The sequence below is a fragment of the Chlamydotis macqueenii genome, chromosome 5, assembly GCF_036417535.1.
Source record: "Chlamydotis macqueenii isolate bChlMac1 chromosome 5, bChlMac1.mat, whole genome shotgun sequence".
Taxonomy (NCBI): domain Eukaryota; kingdom Metazoa; phylum Chordata; class Aves; order Otidiformes; family Otididae; genus Chlamydotis; species Chlamydotis macqueenii.
The window spans coordinates 17,906,870-17,923,682 of record NC_141560.1 but is presented as its reverse complement, the minus strand read 5'-3'; the positions used below and the strand labels follow the sequence as shown (position 1 = coordinate 17,923,682).

The 16,813-nt window shown below is 40.9% G+C and overlaps 1 protein-coding gene across 2 annotated transcripts in view; it reads left to right on the top strand.

Moving 5' to 3' along the window:
- The first annotated feature begins 9,105 nt into the window (after nt 1–9,105).
- RIN3 (Ras and Rab interactor 3) overlaps nt 9,106–16,813 on the top strand; it is a 70,862-nt gene continuing 63,154 nt past the window's right edge. For both annotated transcript variants that reach the window (XM_086748224.1, XM_086748223.1), the window contains exon 1: nt 9,106–9,355. In XM_086748224.1, the coding sequence (XP_086604350.1) occupies nt 9,309–9,355 (47 nt within the window). In that variant the 5' untranslated portion in view covers nt 9,106–9,308. The remainder of the gene's footprint in view (nt 9,356–16,813) is intronic.

Here is a 16,813-nt window from a genome sequence, read left to right as displayed (position 1 = left end):
GTAACTATCAGTTATTGTTATCAGCTGAGAGTAGTATCTGAAGATAATCCAGATTTTCTGACAACAAAAGCCACCCTGATTATTATTTGATTTGATTGGTGGGGGGAAGAAGCTTATTTCATCTGTCAAGAAGCTGGTGTGTTCTTCTCCATTTTTTTTTGTTTATTCCCAGAAGCTGAATGAAGATGAGTGTCAGACACTGAGCAGTGCAGATAAGAAACACCTAGATAAAAGTCTGTCAAAAGAACAGGGTCCTTGATTTGATTGCATGCAAGTTTTGAAGTGTGATGTACTTCTTTTTAACCCCCAGTAGAAGCCAAGTTTTAATATCCTTTCCACCAGCATAAATCTAATATAAGGAATTAGTCTGGATGTAATTGACAGCAAGATCTGGCCCAGAGTATTAAAAATAATGGGTAACATTCCACATTGTAGCAGTCATATGATTGCAAATCACTGAGACAGTGTATTTTGAATTGCTACTAAACATTAAAAATATGTTAAAGCTGTATGTGAATGGTCACATGACATTTCTAAAAAAGCACAGTTAACTTTATACATAGATTTTTTTAGTTTTTTAACGTTTATAAACCGAAAGAAAGCTATCAACTAACAGTTAATGCATTTTTAAATACATTTAATATTTTGCACTTAAGACTATATATTAAAAAAATCCCATTATTGTGTCAATGAGAACATACTGTAAAACCTTAGCAAATAAGCACTAAATCAGAAAGTTCCTTATTTTCACATACATGACAAAAAATTCTGTTTAGCCAGCTCACATGCAGAATACTGTTTACACCAGGCAATGTGTTTACAATTAAGGCTATTTTTAAAATTATTTTGGTACAAATTAAGAAGTGTATTCTGCTCTTGAATTTTTTTTTAGGAATTGGATCCTTTCAAGTAATCCTAAGGAAAAAAGAGGAACATACTTGTTATTTGCTTTACACTTTGTTACAAATATCAGTATTAGTATCCATTTAGGGGTTTTCAGCTTAATTAAGGAGTTACATAGTTAAACTAGCCAGTCCTAAAGATGGCAATGAATATAGCATTATTAAAATGCTTTATTAAATAGGCAAGCATGACAGTGAACACGTGTGATCCCAAGTATGCTAGCGACCCCATTTCCAGACATCCAGGACATTTTTGCTGCGGTGTAGAGCTGAGGAGGTGGAATTCATGTTCATCTTTGTGAATCTTTGGTTGCAGAAAGGCTGTGAAGATGCAGAATACTGCTGCACCACTGTAGGAGCATCCCTCTCTAGCCTTACTCTCTTCCCTGCTGCCTTTCAGGAGAACAGTTTGCTACTGAAAATCTTGTTATGGCTTGGATATGAGGCTGAAAGGAGCAGAGAGAGAGGCTGAGTAAATTGTTTTTTCCTGTGTTCGCTGTTGGATGGCCTTGGAGAACTCTCTGTCTCCAAGCAAACATTTGCCCTTCTGTGCACAGTTCAGGCAGCTTAGATGTCTTTACACTACGGAGGAGTAGTTCCAAAATTTAGTTTTGAATGCCTAGTGATCAGCTGAGTTGACAGTGATGAGGGCATCAATGTTTACAGTGCCAGACCTAGCAAATTGTACTGTACCTTCATATTTCTGAGTCAGGCAAGTCTGCAAAACTAGGGGCACCAGTTGGTTCTGTAGCAGCTGATCCCCAGCCCAAATATGCATGAAATTGTGTTTGGTAATGCCATGAATCCTTCAGACATAATTCTGCCTAAATTCAGTATCACCTGCTCCAGAAAACCAGAGGGTTCTGTTGTAGCAAGAGACAGTCTCAGAAGGTAACGATGACCTTAAATCTCATGGCCAATCCTGTATAACCCTCCCTAAAACATAGACCAGTCACTTCAGGACAATTTATATTGAATTCTAATGCTGCATTTCATGAGGTGGTCTCATATGCATCTTCTGCTATAAGACAGGTATTATGCCATGCTTGTCATTCTAAATAACATTAGTAGGTTTTCTCCTCTGACACCACCGCATGACCAGGGATGTATTGTTTGCCAAAGAATTATTAGATGCTGTATCAAGGCCTTGATGACACAAGTATTTTGAAGAGTCCCTATGTAGTCACTATCCATATGCTAAAATAGATAAAGATGGCAGTTGTAGACCACGCCATGCAGATAAACTGAATGGCCCAAGAAAGATCTGATTGATTGACAAATTGTTGTACGTCAGATAAACCCGCATCAGAATGTATCAGTAATTCAGGAGGCTATTGCAGGGTAATAGCAGACTAGTGCCTTTCATGTGTATACAGAAAAAAAAAAAAATTGCTCATTACAAATTTTGCCATTTCCCAAAAAAGAAGAGGAATGATTTGTGCTTGGCTCTCTGCAATTAGTACAGTTCTATGTTGCATCTGTTCAAAGTGTGTCTAAAATTTTGTAGCCATTTTGTTGTACTAACCATTGCAAAAGTTAGTTGGCTGAGTTTGGAATGTGTGTCACAATGTTGTGTAAGTTAATGTTCAATCCAAGAGTGAAATGGATGTGGTGGATGTGAGAGGGAAAACTGTTACTGTGATCTGCAAACTGCCAGCATACTCACACTGAAAAGTAATACAACTCAGAAAAAGATCTCCCATATCCAGCAAAGCTTAACTTCAGTAGGATTGATTCCATCCTTAAAGCTAAGCATATCTCCAAGTGCCTTGCTGGATTTTGTCCTAAGATGACAATGGAGCATGGTTTCTGGATTTTCTATCATATTGAGATTTTTTAATATTTTATTGGTTTTGTAGTATGAAGATTCTCTTTCTTCCTCAAATTAAAAGGTTTGGCCAGAATTTGTGGACTTCTGCTTGTGATACCACTTCAGATTTCCACTCTTGTAAATAAGAGAACTGGTTTCTTGTCTCAGACTTCAAAACTGTGCATCTCCCCTGGTGTACAAGCAGGATCGAAACTGAATTACCACTCACCAAGGAGAGCTTTTAGCAGCTCTTTTCCACTGCAGTTCCATGGGAGTGCACAGTCCCACACAGACCCACTGGGTGCAATCTTGTCTGTACTGAGGAGGTGGGAGTGTTCCCATTGAGTTCAGCAGTGTCTGATTCCACTTACATACCATAATAATTGTACTGCATTACAAAGTTGTGTGATGGAAGTCCAGCTCCTGGTACTCTGAATCCTACTGATTCACGGAAATTATTGCCTGAGTAAAGATTTCAGACTTAGGATCTACATGTCTGAATCTAAAAAGCTACAGGTATAGTTATCTTCATGACTATTTGATGATCTAAGGGCTACTCTCCGGGCTGAAGTCGAGCCTAGAAGAAGACCTTAAGTCTTTCCAACAGATACAGCATAGTCAACCATTTTTCTGCTAGCTCAGTCATTGGTGTGCCAATTTCATTTTATTTTATTTTTATATGCTTGCTGCAGGTGTAACAAACATATAATTAGTTTCTGGGTTTAGATTATATTTGTAAACATTCTATCAACATGGAAAAAGTTGTTCTACCAGCAAATGGAAAAAAGTCTTTATTAGTCTAATACTTAGCAATTATAGAGAAGATTCTGTTCTGTCTTTGATTACACACACTTGTTCCTATTATGCGTTTGCTCTAGTTGCACAAATCCCCGATGAGTTTTGTTGTCTTCCTTTCTTGGATTTCTTGCAATTTTAATGCCATTTGTTTGCATCCTACAGTTAGATGCTTTTGGTAGAGTGCTTTAAGCTGTGTAAATACTGCCTGATTATTCATGCCAAGGAAAGTTCAGTCCTAATGTAATATGAAACAGACACTAAAATAACACTGATAGCCAGGTGAAACCAAAGAATCTTTTAATTGAAATACATCACCTTTGGGCACAATTTTCTGTCATTGCAAGCCTCAGATCCCTCAGTTACTTGTGTTTAAGCACTCAGAAGCAAATCTCTGGAGCTCATGCATTTACTACACAATTTCAGTTCTATTTGTTTGAGTCTTTCTTTGGGTGGTGAGATTTATGTGACGGTTACACAGGTAAATGACAGCATTTAGTTCCAACAATCCTATACCAAACCTTTTAATACTCCCTTGAACTGTTTTGAAAACTCTGTATGCAAGTGATCAACGTTCTGCTGAAGAGAAGAATGTTGTTCAGCTGACATGTGCATTCCAGTTTCTGACCTACTATACACATGTTTTAAAACCTCCTTTTGAATAACTTGAGCATGCATTTTCTCATATTTCCCCTGTGTGAGGTCATGATATTTCCTTCCCAGAGAAAGCTGTGAAATCCTGCACATCCCTGTCCTGAAATGTGAGATACAGGCAGCTTCTTCTCCATGGGCTGAGATGTGTAGTGATTGTGGCAATTTGTACATCGTGTGGTTCTGCTTGCTACCATACTTCTGACATACAGTGCACTGTCTGAAAGGAATGAGCTATTATGGGAAACTAATGCCATTTGGATATTTTCTGAAAAGAATTACCAATTTGAATTTAATTAAATTTATTTTTCTTTTTTTACTTGCACAAAGAATGTAAGTGATCATTGCCATCTTATCACTGAGATGCTCTTGGTAAACTTGAAAGACAAATATAAAGGTTGATTTATAGCAACAGGGAATTGTGACAAAATCTAAAGGTATCAGAATCTATCAAAACCAGACAGGCATAATCTCTAGAAAGACTAATGCCAACTGGGATGCTTCCTTTCAGAGGGTTTTTACAGCAAGATTATGGCCTTCATTCATATACAGGTTGTGTATGCAGGGAGCACTTGTAAATCTGCTTCCTCAGCAGCATCCATGTCTCAGATGGCTGAAACTCGGCAGCCGTTATGACCAAATTCTTGCCTTCACTTTCTTAGGAGTGGTGCCAGTGCTCATTAATGGCCTGGTAGTTGGCACAAATTTATATCAGTGGAACTGAGAGTAGAATTTGCTCCCACTGTCTCCTCCATTACAAGGAAGTATTTGAAATCATTTATGATCACTGAAATATCTTCTGAACCTTTTAAAATTCCCTGTGTTTCATACTTGCAGGCATTTGCAGTGCACCCTTAGGAGGTGCAATACCTCTTTAAATATTGTTAAAACTTTCTAGAACTGCTTACTTTGAAAACAGAAAGGGATGGGTTTGTAAACTGTAAATAACAGAAATCTATTTATCATGTTATTTATTTTTTCAATGACTGTGACCTTATGCACTGTGAATGCTCTGTGATATGGGGTCCTTTGTACAGATAAATATGTCATGAAATCCAAATGGATTTAATGTGATAATTTGTTACAAAATGTTGGCATGATATTTGATTATTTTTGTTGTGAAAATTCTAAAAAATAGTTAACTCAGCATTTATAAAAGGTTATAGCAGTCAGTATTGTAATGCACTGTATAAAAATATGTACACTATTAATAAATTATATAAACAACCAGAGTGTTTGCTGGTTTTTTCTCAGATGATGAGAACATGTGAAACATTCTCATATTTATTTTGGAAAATCTAAAATTTCAGGACCCAACTATGATATATGCCTGCACTTTCGTGGCGAAATCTGGACCCTGCTGAACTGAATGACAGAAGGCCCACATTTTCATCTATTCTAGGGAGTATCACCTGGATCAAGCCATTTTGACGGGTAAGTTAAGTGTATCGGTTTGATTTGCAGCAATTCCAAAACACATTATTTGCTCTTTTGGGACTAGTAATGGGTGGTTTGCTGAGAATACAGTTTGCTGTACTGAGGCACCAATGCAGAAGCAATTATGATCAACAGTATTTTGACTCCTCCATCCCATGGTACAGTGTTACCCAGCAGATTCACACTGAGTACTGAATGCTGACTAGAGGGGATGGAAACAAGGGCCGAAAGCTGCAAAGTACTGCTTTCCTTTCCCAGTTACCTGGGCTCTGGAGATATTGTGAAGAGAGGAAATAATCGCTCTTACCCTTGATTGCCCCTTTCCAACATGCCTGTAGTCCACCCCAGGGTCTACCATGACTTCTGGTATACGTACATAGTTTCCGGTGCATCTGTTCTGGGCTGACTAAAAGCTTTTGAGTGCAGTTTTTGGAAAAAGGGAAGCTAAGAGTTAACTTTATCTCAAGTGCTGGTGTATTAGCAGTTCAAAAGAAGACAAGAGTCTTCTCATGAATACTCCTAGCCAGTTTACTACCAGGAGATGCAAGTTAAATGAAAGCTTGGCCCTTGCTTTTCTTAACCACAATGCATGCTTTTGGAATCCCTGTTGCTGTATAAACCTGTCATTGGCCACTATGGTTTTTGTGCATCTACAGAAGAGTCCTAGCGAAGGGGAGAAAAGGGATAACCTGCACTCTTTGACTTTTGCGTAAGGGTTCTTTCTTTGGTGTGTGCTAGGCTAACTGTTTCTAAGCTGAGGAAAATAAAAGATTCCTTCTTACATGCAGAATTAACTTTTAAAAATCAAAATCGAATGTGGAAACTATCTCTTCTTTTAATCCCCCATAGGTTTGACATGGTGACTAGTCATGATATGCTACATAATAGACTCTATAAAAGCCATATAATCTATGGATTAGTGACACAATAGGCATGACAATTCCTATGGGGTCTTATCATATGCCGTGTTATTGAAGCAGCCGCTTCCTACATTGAGGAAAGCAGAACTGTCGTATAATCTGTGCATATGCTGAAAGCGCTTTATTATCGCCAAAGTGCCCGTTGTACTGAAGGGCTGCCCCCATGAGCCATTCTTAAACCTTTTGTATGAAAATACAAAAAAGGGCTGCAGCATGATGTGACTTAAGATGGAAAGGGTGATGCAGTCCTAGAAAAGACAATATTATTTTACAATATCATTATTTTCTCATTTAGCTTTTGCATAATTGATTACTTCCAAAGCCTCATAGTAGAACAGTGTCACTTTCCAAAGTTGTCAAATCCGTAGCTTAAAAAAACACGCAGCAAAGATCAAACAAAATTTCTTATGTTAAAATTTGTCATTTTCGTATTTTATATATTTTACAGAAATCCTTACCTATGTTACAGAAATACTAAATATTTTGGAGAAAAATAAGAGATTTTTTCCATGAAGTTTGGTCAATATCTTTAACAAAACTACTTTCAAAATTTTAATTTTCTGAAACTCTACATTCTTTAAATTGCAAATAGTGTGAAAGATTTCACAAAAAAAAAGAAAAATCCAAAAATGAGCTTCTCTCAGATCATGTGAAACTGAAATAGCACCAAAGTACTGGATTTTTGTATTCTATATTTTTGCCATTTCTTTCCAAGGTCTTTTTAGTAGTTCTAGTCCTTTTGTTTCTTCTTCCCTTCATCATCTTTGGAAATGCCTAACATTCTCTGAAAAGTGATGTTCTGCATTTGCAAAATCTTAGGTCTTTGCCTAAGATGGCTGCATATTTGTGTGAACACAGATTTCCCCCATCTGGGCAGGTCCATGCATGCAGAGCAGCACACCTTTACAGTTTTTTGTCTCAGCAAACTTATTTTCCAGCGAAGCAAGGGTAAACTCTGAGTGGGCCTGGTCTCTGTTGAATTGCAGTGGTGGAAACTAAAACCTGGGGTAGAGTTGAATTTGTGTGATGCATCTAGGAGATGGTTTTCACGCCAGTACTCAAGGTGCATTTCAAAGGTGCCCAGCTGGTGAACAAAACTCTAGCTTGGACCTCTGTGCCCAGAACCAACAGAAGGATTCAGAACTGAGATGTGACAAGCCTGCAGTGAGGGATGAGTGAATCTCAGACAACCAGTTTATCTAAGAGGGCTAAATTCTTCATTGAGTGAGTTGATTGTCATCTGAAAATGACTACATGAGTTGGAGCAAAGAGCTCCTTAGTTTAGTAGAAAAAAAAAGCATTATGAGATACAGTAGCCAAAAACTTAAAACTAGACAAGTTCAGGCAAAAAATCAGGTGTGAATTTAAATAATATCAACAATTAAGCACTTAAGACACCTTACATAGAGGAGTGGTAAATTTTCCGTCGTGCAGACTTTTTGACTTTCCAAGAGAAATCCTTCTAAAAGCTAGAAGATATATTTTCTAATGTCAACGGAAGTTACAGGCTTGATCAAAAAACCCCTGAGAAAAGTTTGTCTTATGTTACACAGAAGGTGTGACTTGATGACTGTAAAGGTCCCTCTGCCTCTCGCTAGCTTAGTCCCAGCAGAATTGGCTCTGTATTCCACACCAGGATCTAGTTTCCTTATGCTGATACACTGGCAGCTGCCTGGCACTTGCATTTCTGGTGTGGGCTGTACAGCACAGCCTAGTTACTCTTAGAAAGCTGGGAAATTCCTTTGAAAGATAAAAGGGGCAAAAATTTACCTTTGTCTCCCTCTCTGTTCCATGCAATTGCTTTTCTCTGCCTCTGCTTCATACTTCTGCCTTAATTTTTCCATTATGTATTCTCCTCACATCAAATATTTCTGGAATGATAGGGCTTCCAAATAGGAGTGCCACCAGCCCTGTCGAACAGCACATCTGTCAGTCCGCAGCCTCCACAGCTGGTCTACATTCAGTTGGATTTCCAGTACAGCAAACGCTCGACCACTGCAGTAACTCCCGGTCAAATGCGCTCTGGGACTGACTGGAGCTTCGCACCATGCTTAGCTGTTCATTTACTAGCAGTCTTACAACCTTATCATTAACTTTGGCTTTAACTGGGAATTTTTTAGCAAAGCTGCCCTCTGCCAGTGTTAGACATTTCATTTTCTCAGGTCCTGTGTAAATATAAAGGTTTCCAAGCTCCATCTGGTTCCAGTTACTCAAGAAATAGAAATACACATGCTTCAGGAATTTGCAGACGGAGACTTACTGCCGTGCTGCCTTATAAAATCCTTTACAAAGTTCACCATGCTCTCTTGCCTCCTGATATACCTGTAGTCTGTAAAACAATTTCCCCCAAAACTTACTGAAGTTAGAGAAACAAATAAGCTGTCAGACTCGGGCCCTTATTATTAGGAAGAACGTTAACCTGCCTTCACTACTAAGCGTGGCTTTGTAACTCGCATGCGAACGCACGCACACACACACCCTTGACCACCAAAGACTGCCTCTTCCTGAAATCCCCCGTCCGTATAAATACAGGAAGTAGAAATAAGAGAAGCTAAAATCAGACCTTCTTGGTAGTTTGCTTTCATTTCAGTGCTTGTTTAGTCCTCTGCCCTGCGATACTACTGAGCCTGGAGCCGGTTTTAAACATCCTCCCCCTGCCGCCCCTTGAAATATCATCTTCAGTAGGAACCGTGAGGATGGGGAGGTTCTGCTCAGCGATGGCAAGGAATTGCTTTCTTTACCAAGGAACTCTAAAGCCACTGTGAAACAGAAAGTGTCTTAAAGTTTGCTGTAATGATGAAAACATCAGCAGAAGACAAGGGAGCCAGGGATGACTCAAGGTAAGTCCTGAATCTTTAGTGACTGCTCCGTTTTGGTAACTGTCGCTTTTCTTTTCCTACTTAACAAAGAGCTCTCAGCTGCATTTGCAAGCTGGCTGCTGAGTTATCAGCTACACAATCACAACGGTGTGGTGTGACTGTACTGCAATTTACAGTATTGCCTTTAGCTAACATGTTCCAGCTGCAAACAAACTGCAACACCTTTATTTTCTTGAATCTTAGCTATTAAGGGAAGAAGGATTAGTTTCAAGCTGCAATTTAGGGAAAAGAACAGAGTAAGGGTGCTCTGTGCTTTTGGAAACGTGTTAAGTCTTTTCTGGGAGGTTTGCTTTGTTTCTACTGGAACGCTGAGAAGTGGATAAGGGCTGGTCCCTGCGAGCTGATGGTCACTCCAGCTCCAGGGCGCTAAGGTGTGCACAGACCCTGCCCACAGACTCCCAGGAGACTTCAGACGTGCTTTCTGTTAGGAAAAGGCTCCAGGCTTGCCTTGCTCCTGGCCAACAGACACTGCGCCTTGAAGAACCGAGCCCCAGGAAAACACAGTGGGAGCGAAAACAGGTTTTGACTGGGAGGACAATCAGCTACCGGGATTCCAGGGTCAGACTGGAATCTGCCTAAGGCTCGGTTGTATCATAAAGCCCATGTTGAACCTAAGCTTTTCTGTTTCCTGTTGAAAACAATCAAGGGAAAATGACATAGCCGCTGAAACCTTCCGTCACCCCCCTTGGAAAAAGCATGTAATGCCAGATATTAAGAGTGTTTCTTATCTGTCTGACACACTTAGCCTATTTCCCACAAATCTGGGATGTGTCTGTGATGGGTGCAGTAAAAGGAGCTGTATAGGTGGATAGATAAGGGATACTTGCATTTTCAGTCACTGAGCGTGCTGCAAGTCAGTCCCCTTTGACTTGGAGCACACTCAGTCAAAAAAGGGATAAAATTGCTGCTGACGGGCCAGTGTGCACTGTTCCCAAATACGTGCATGGAGTGCGAGGGGTGGAGGGAGAACTCTGCAGCACAACCCTCACTGCTTTTGCCTTGTTCACTTGTTTACGTTAAGTGAAACAATGACATTCCTGTTCAAGGTACAATTCCTCATTTCCACTTAATGTGAAGCACTGAGGGGCAAAGATCACACACCATAAGGAAAAAATCCAGTCCCCCAAGAAGAACTTGCACTTTGCAGATATTCCCTGCATTTGTGATAGTTAAGATGCCAAGTACTGAGAAACTGAAAGATTTACACTGTTTATCTCTTTCTCAGCTTGTCTGAAAGGAGCCACATGCTTGCAAAGGTTTGCTTTCAGTTTAGAGTTGCAGGAGAAAGTAAACAAGCCATAGACCATAGATTTGGACTGTAAATCAAGTGGTTGCAGGAATATTGAAGCATCAATAGCCATGACATATGCATTCTTCGTATATTTATGAGCCTCTGAACAATTTAACAGGATGGCCTGTTATTTCATTGACTGATTGTTTTTATTTTTAATCTATCTCCCACTCAAAAAGGAACTTAGTTAATTTTAAAAATCTGTTTTAACTCTCTTTGTTTCCATGCCACAATATTGCTGAAGATACCCAAAATTACACTTCACCGTACATTCCTTGTGCCCTCCAACACATTGCAGAATTAGAAATGTGTCTAAGTGAGCTTTAGCTAATTTCCTGCTATGGTCACATTGAATTAGGTGCTAATTTCACAAAGTACATATAGATAAAATTGGTAGCTTTCAAAAGGGCTGGTAACGTAAGGCGAGCTGCTGATGGAGAATTTGGACCCGATTTTAAAATTCCGTGCACAAAAATTGCATGAGTAATTGCTGAGATTGCACCTTCATTCACCATAGAATTCAAGTTATTAATTAAATGGGAAAGCTTACTCACAGGCTCACATACTCACAGAAACTATGACGATGCAAATTGTCATAAAAGTACCCTAGCAACTTGGAAAGTATCCATGTATCCATTCCTAGTAATGACTGAAGGGTCAGTTCTGGATGTAGCAAATCTTACTTACACCGCTGAAATGGCAGAAAGAAACTGGGGAGAAATCTGCCTCCAGAATCAGTAAGTCCTCAGAAAGGAATGTGGAGAAAAGCATAGCCAGGGGCTGGATAGAAATCAATCTAATCAAATTCTTACAAAATGGGCTGGGAGAGAAACAGGGAAATTTAACCAGTAATTCTGACCTAGAGTCAGGCTAACTCCTAGGAACATTAATAAGTGGTGAGATCACAAAACATCTGGAGAAATGTGAGCTGATTGAGCCTGGTGACCACAGTTTCATGAAAAGGTATATGCCTTCATTCCAACATCTGGCAAATGTACGGAAGAGATGATGAGGAGACCAGATAGAAGCTGAGACAGAGACATAATATGCAAATATTAAATAGTCCTTTGGGATAATGGCAGGTTCAGGTAGCCAGAATGGGTTACAGTGGTTCTCATTTCTGGGGCACCCGGCTGCCTAATGAGGTAAAGATTGTGCATCTCTTTGGTGACATGTCTTTTTGGCACAAAAACCACCATCACAGTTGATGGATTTCATGTGACGAATGTAGATGTGAAGAGGTCAAGCACTGGAAGAACCTGGAAAAGGAACAAGTCTCAGAGGTTCACAGATTTTAGCTTCAAAAGGGACTTTTCATTGTCTAGTCTGATCTCCCGTATCGAGTAGGCCAGAGAACCGCTTTGGTAAGCACCCTATCAAACCCATGACTTCTGCTGGAATGGGAGCTTTTAGATACTTGTTGGCCACAAAAGCTTTCTTACCAAAGAACTCTTCTACCCAGGCTACATATCTGTCTCTGCAGTGGCATAAATAAATCTAATACCAACATTTACAGGTTTGAACTGACAAAATGATTTTAAAAAAATCCTCAAGAGCTGTCCTTTGTAAAGGACTTCATCTGTGCTTATTTGAATCAGCAGAACAAGTCCTCTTGGCCTCAGGAGGTCTTGGACCCAGTGCAAAGTATTGCTCAAAAAAAACCTCAACCTAGAATGTGAGATGTGGTGTTTAAGTGGGGAAGGGGCAGTTCAGGCAACTGGAAACAAGTCAGTGTCATCAAATCTCTCTGCTATCTGTCAAATCCGATGAGGGGTACACTTTCCAGTCTCGGGGGATGGTGCTTCTTAGGAAGGAAATGTCTGTGCTCCAGATGCTTTGCACCAAAATCGGGATATTACTGTAAAGATACAAAGAATCTCCAAAGATACCTGAATTTGGTGCATCCAGAGATGAGACACAAAATCTCCTGAAATTAATTTAACAGAAAAGCATGTTTGTAACGACACTGACTTGTCATGTGAGCTTTCCAGCGCTTCTCAGTAAGTGAGTACTCACCAAACTTAGCGGATGCTTGGAGCACCTTGTGCAGCGATACTGGTGGCAGCGCAGAAGGCAACTCTCTCCCTTTGTTTGCTAGAGGGTAGACCACACTGGGAATATTGCCCTTGAGTAGAGAACTCATCATTGCAGACAGTCTCATACCAGTGTTCACCAAAAAGGGGACACGAAGGTAAGCAATATTCTGCTCATCTCCTTTCTACTACAGCTTCAGCTAAATATAGTTTTTCACTTCCTGTCCTAAATGGCTAGGTGCTGGTTTGTATTGTTGATTTCCCAACCTAGAGGCAGCACAGACTGAAAAATGTACACGCATGTGTGGGTGCACGTCTCTTGCTCTGTGTGTACAGGTATGCATGTAAAACAGCCTGTCCTGGAGAGCAGCTATGAGGGTTGCTTGGCACAAATTTGGGCTGGCTCCATCCCTTATCAAACCATGCATACATAGTCCAGATATCTCTGAGATTATCTATTTTATAGCATTTTTCCAAATGATAGTAGGACTATATTAACTCATCCATCAGTAAATATAGGTGGCTTCTCTGAGATCAACAATAAAGGCTTGTGAGACTCAGGATCTCTAAAATGACCTGAAAATAGACATAAAAGCTGGTACCCAAACCCAATCTAATAGAAAAAGAAGCTGCAGCAGGATTCACTTCCCAGAATTTTAAATGCTTGTCTGCTTTGAGTGCTACAGAGCACAGAAACTGAAGTGTCTTCATGAAACTAGGACAAGATATTGTCCACTGTAGACTTTTAGCCATTATAATTTTGAAAGGGAGAAGGGGTTTTGCATTTGGGAATAGCAAGAAATAGTTCTTTAGAAGGGTAATTAGAAAGAAAGACAGCTGTTTGGAATGACTGACCAAATTCTAGTGCAGATGGATCTGTAAGTAGAGGGTAGGTGTGGTCATCGAAAGCCCTGTGTTGTCTGGGAATACTATCACACTTTCCCAGCTGTATCACCAGGCATTCTCTCTGTGTAGGGAAGGGAGGATGTGTATGTTTGTGGTTGTTTATATTGCCCTTTGTGAGGAATTACAAATGAATGACAATGAATATCGATATTTAAGAAGTCATTATGAGATTCAGAATTAGAAAGAACCAGGGGAAAGCATGCTTAGCACATGTTCTCTAGAAGACCAAGGAGAGGTTATAATTCCTCTTGCCATATTATAATCAGTACAGAGTGGTCCTACAGTCAAAGGGGGTGGGATGTCCTGGGACGGACCCGGTCTGGTGTTCAGAGCATCAACTAGATTGGAGATCACTTTGCTGATCTGGGGCCTTACATAGAAGGGACTTCTGAGGAATAGTTACAAACCTGAGATGTTTCATCATTAAAAAAAAAAAAAACCCTAATATTTTGTAGGTTTGAAATATTCATACTATCAAAGAAGACTTTAGATTTATCTTTCTGGATAGTTGTGGATCAAAACTGAGAAAACAAGAGTGGAATAAAACTGTTTCACACAGAAGAGTAGCTTTAGGAGGGCCTTCAAGGATCAGTGGAAGCTGTTAACAAAAAGTCATAGAATCATAGAATCATAGAATGGTTTGGGTTGGGAGGGACCTTCAAAGGTCATCTAGTCCAACCCCCCTGCAAGGAGCAGGGACATCCCCGACTAGATCAGGTTGCTCAGAGCCCCATCCAGCCTGGCCTTGAATGTTTCCAGGGATGGGGCATCAACCACCTCTTTGGGCAACCTGTTCCAGTGTTCTACAACACTGTCATGCTGAAAAGAAAATTAAATAGCAATTCTTAGATCTCAGAGAAGGCACTGGCCTAGGCAGTGATCTGCAATTCAGGCTGTGTCCTAGATTACTTCCTAATCCTAATTTTAAGATTAACTTTTTCTGTGATGTTGGGCAGGTATTTCAGCATAGGTAACTAAAGTGGAATCTCCAGAGTAAATCCTCATCCAGAGCCAGGTAGGAGCTCGACTAAATCACTCAGTTGTCTTTAATTCAACTTCTGTCCGCTCACCCCAACACGTGCACCCTCCACGGACCTCCTGTGACCTCTCACAGCTGGCTCTGGTTCCTACAGAGTCACTTTTCTGGTAACCAGGTACAAAATCCACCTGTCCCCTCCTCCAGCTTCTTCAGCCACGGGGTTCTGACTGGCTGTCCGTTCAGACCGGAGCTGGCCCCCAAGGCAGTGGGATTGTGGGTGAATTTATCCTCAGGGATGCTGCAGCCACATCCATTTGCCACAGCAGCACATTGGATTACTGAACCAGTTTGTGGTAGGGGCCCTGCTGAACTAGTTTGAGGTAAGGGTCCTCTCCAGCAATAAAAATGCCCTTATCCTTAGGGAGGACTGGGGATGCTATTGCAATACAGATAAGTAAATAAGTAGACTCCTAAGTAAATGGCGCTTATTTTCAAAAATAATCTAAAAAGTCAAGACCTGGTGCTTGCTGATCTTACCCTCCCTGTAGCACAGTTGTCACAGATTTTAATAATAATTGAGTAGCAGCACTACAATCACCAGAGAATTGATTAACTGAAATTTGTTAAGAGTTTTTAGGGTGGTAAAGGCAAGATGATACTGATGTTTAGAGAAGGGCTTGAAAACCACTGTTCTGTTCAGAGGAGGTCCTTACATCAGTTTCTCAGGGTTGCAAGATCTATAGCAGAAATTCTACTGGTCAATTAATTATGTCTATTTTAGGATAAATAATTTGCTCCTATGGGATGTTTAATTTGAGGATAGTGAGATCAAAATTCTGCCAATCTTTTGTTTCCCTGGTTACATTTCTGCAAACTTTTAGGGGGACTGTATGTGAACAGGTAAGTGGGGGTTTTAGAATCATAGAATCATAGAATAGTTAGAGTTGGAAGGGACCTTCAACGGTCATCTAGTCCAACCCCCCTGCAAGAAGCAGGGACATCCCTGACTAGATCAGGTTGCTCAGAGCCCCATCCAGCCTGGCCTTGAACGATTCCAGGGATGGGGCATCCACCACCTCTCTGGGCAACCTGTTCCAGTGCTCTACAACTCTCATTGTAAAAAATTTTTTTCTCATATCTAATCTAAACCTACCTCCTTCTAATTTAAACCCATTACTCCTTGTTCCATCACAACAGGCCCTACTGAACAGCTTCTCCCCATCTTTCCTGTAGGCCCCCTTGAGGTATTGGAAGACCGCTATCAGGTCTCTCCTCTTCTCCCGGCTGAACAGCCCCAACTCTCTCAGCCTGTCCTCATAGGAGAGGTGCTCCAGCCCTCTGATCATCTTTGTGGCCCTCCTCTGGACCCTTTCCAACTGGTCCATGTCTTTCTTGTGTTGGGGACTCCAGAACTGGACACAGTACTCCAGGTGGGGTCTCACCAGGGCAGAGTAGAGGGGCAGAATCACCTCCCTCGGCCTGCTGGCCACGCTCCTCTTGATGCAGCCCAGGATGCGGTTGGCCTTCTGGGCCGCAAGGGCGCATTGCCCACTCATGTTGAACCTCTCGTCTACCAACACTCCCAGGTCTTTCTCCTCAGTTTTGCCACTATGAATATTTGTTCATCATTATGTCTGAGCTGGAGGGGTCTGGAGTGCTTCTTAGGTACTTTAGAATGCTAAAAACCTTCAAATATTAATATTCTAATACCATTCCAGTCTGCTTGCCAACATGAGAAAATGTCTTTCTTGACATTTGGGCACAGGTGGTACATAAAAGGTTTAATGAGGGTGCTTTCTTCTCCAGAATTTGCTGAACGAGAGGAGGCAATGCCCTTACCCCGCCGGTGGGCATGGCCTGGGTCACTGACTGTGTTATCAGAGCTGTAGAACTTGTTCAGAGCTAGGTCATTTTACTGGAATTAGCAGCCATGGGCCACAGGGGACATAGCATGGCACTTGTGGGGTGAAATCAATAGGGGCTGCCCATTAATTTGAAGAGGAAGGTACTTGAGAAGATACAGGTTATTGAGTCCTGTCCTGCATGCACACCACTTGAATGAGGGTGCGCAGCTCTTCTAGCAGAGCCAGCCAGCAATGGAGTACTCTGAAATATACGGTTATAGGACAGGACACATCTGTACTGCAAAGTGGGAGATGTAAGAGCACTAGGCACCCTCAGGCTCTGGCATTGATCAAGATGCACAAAGA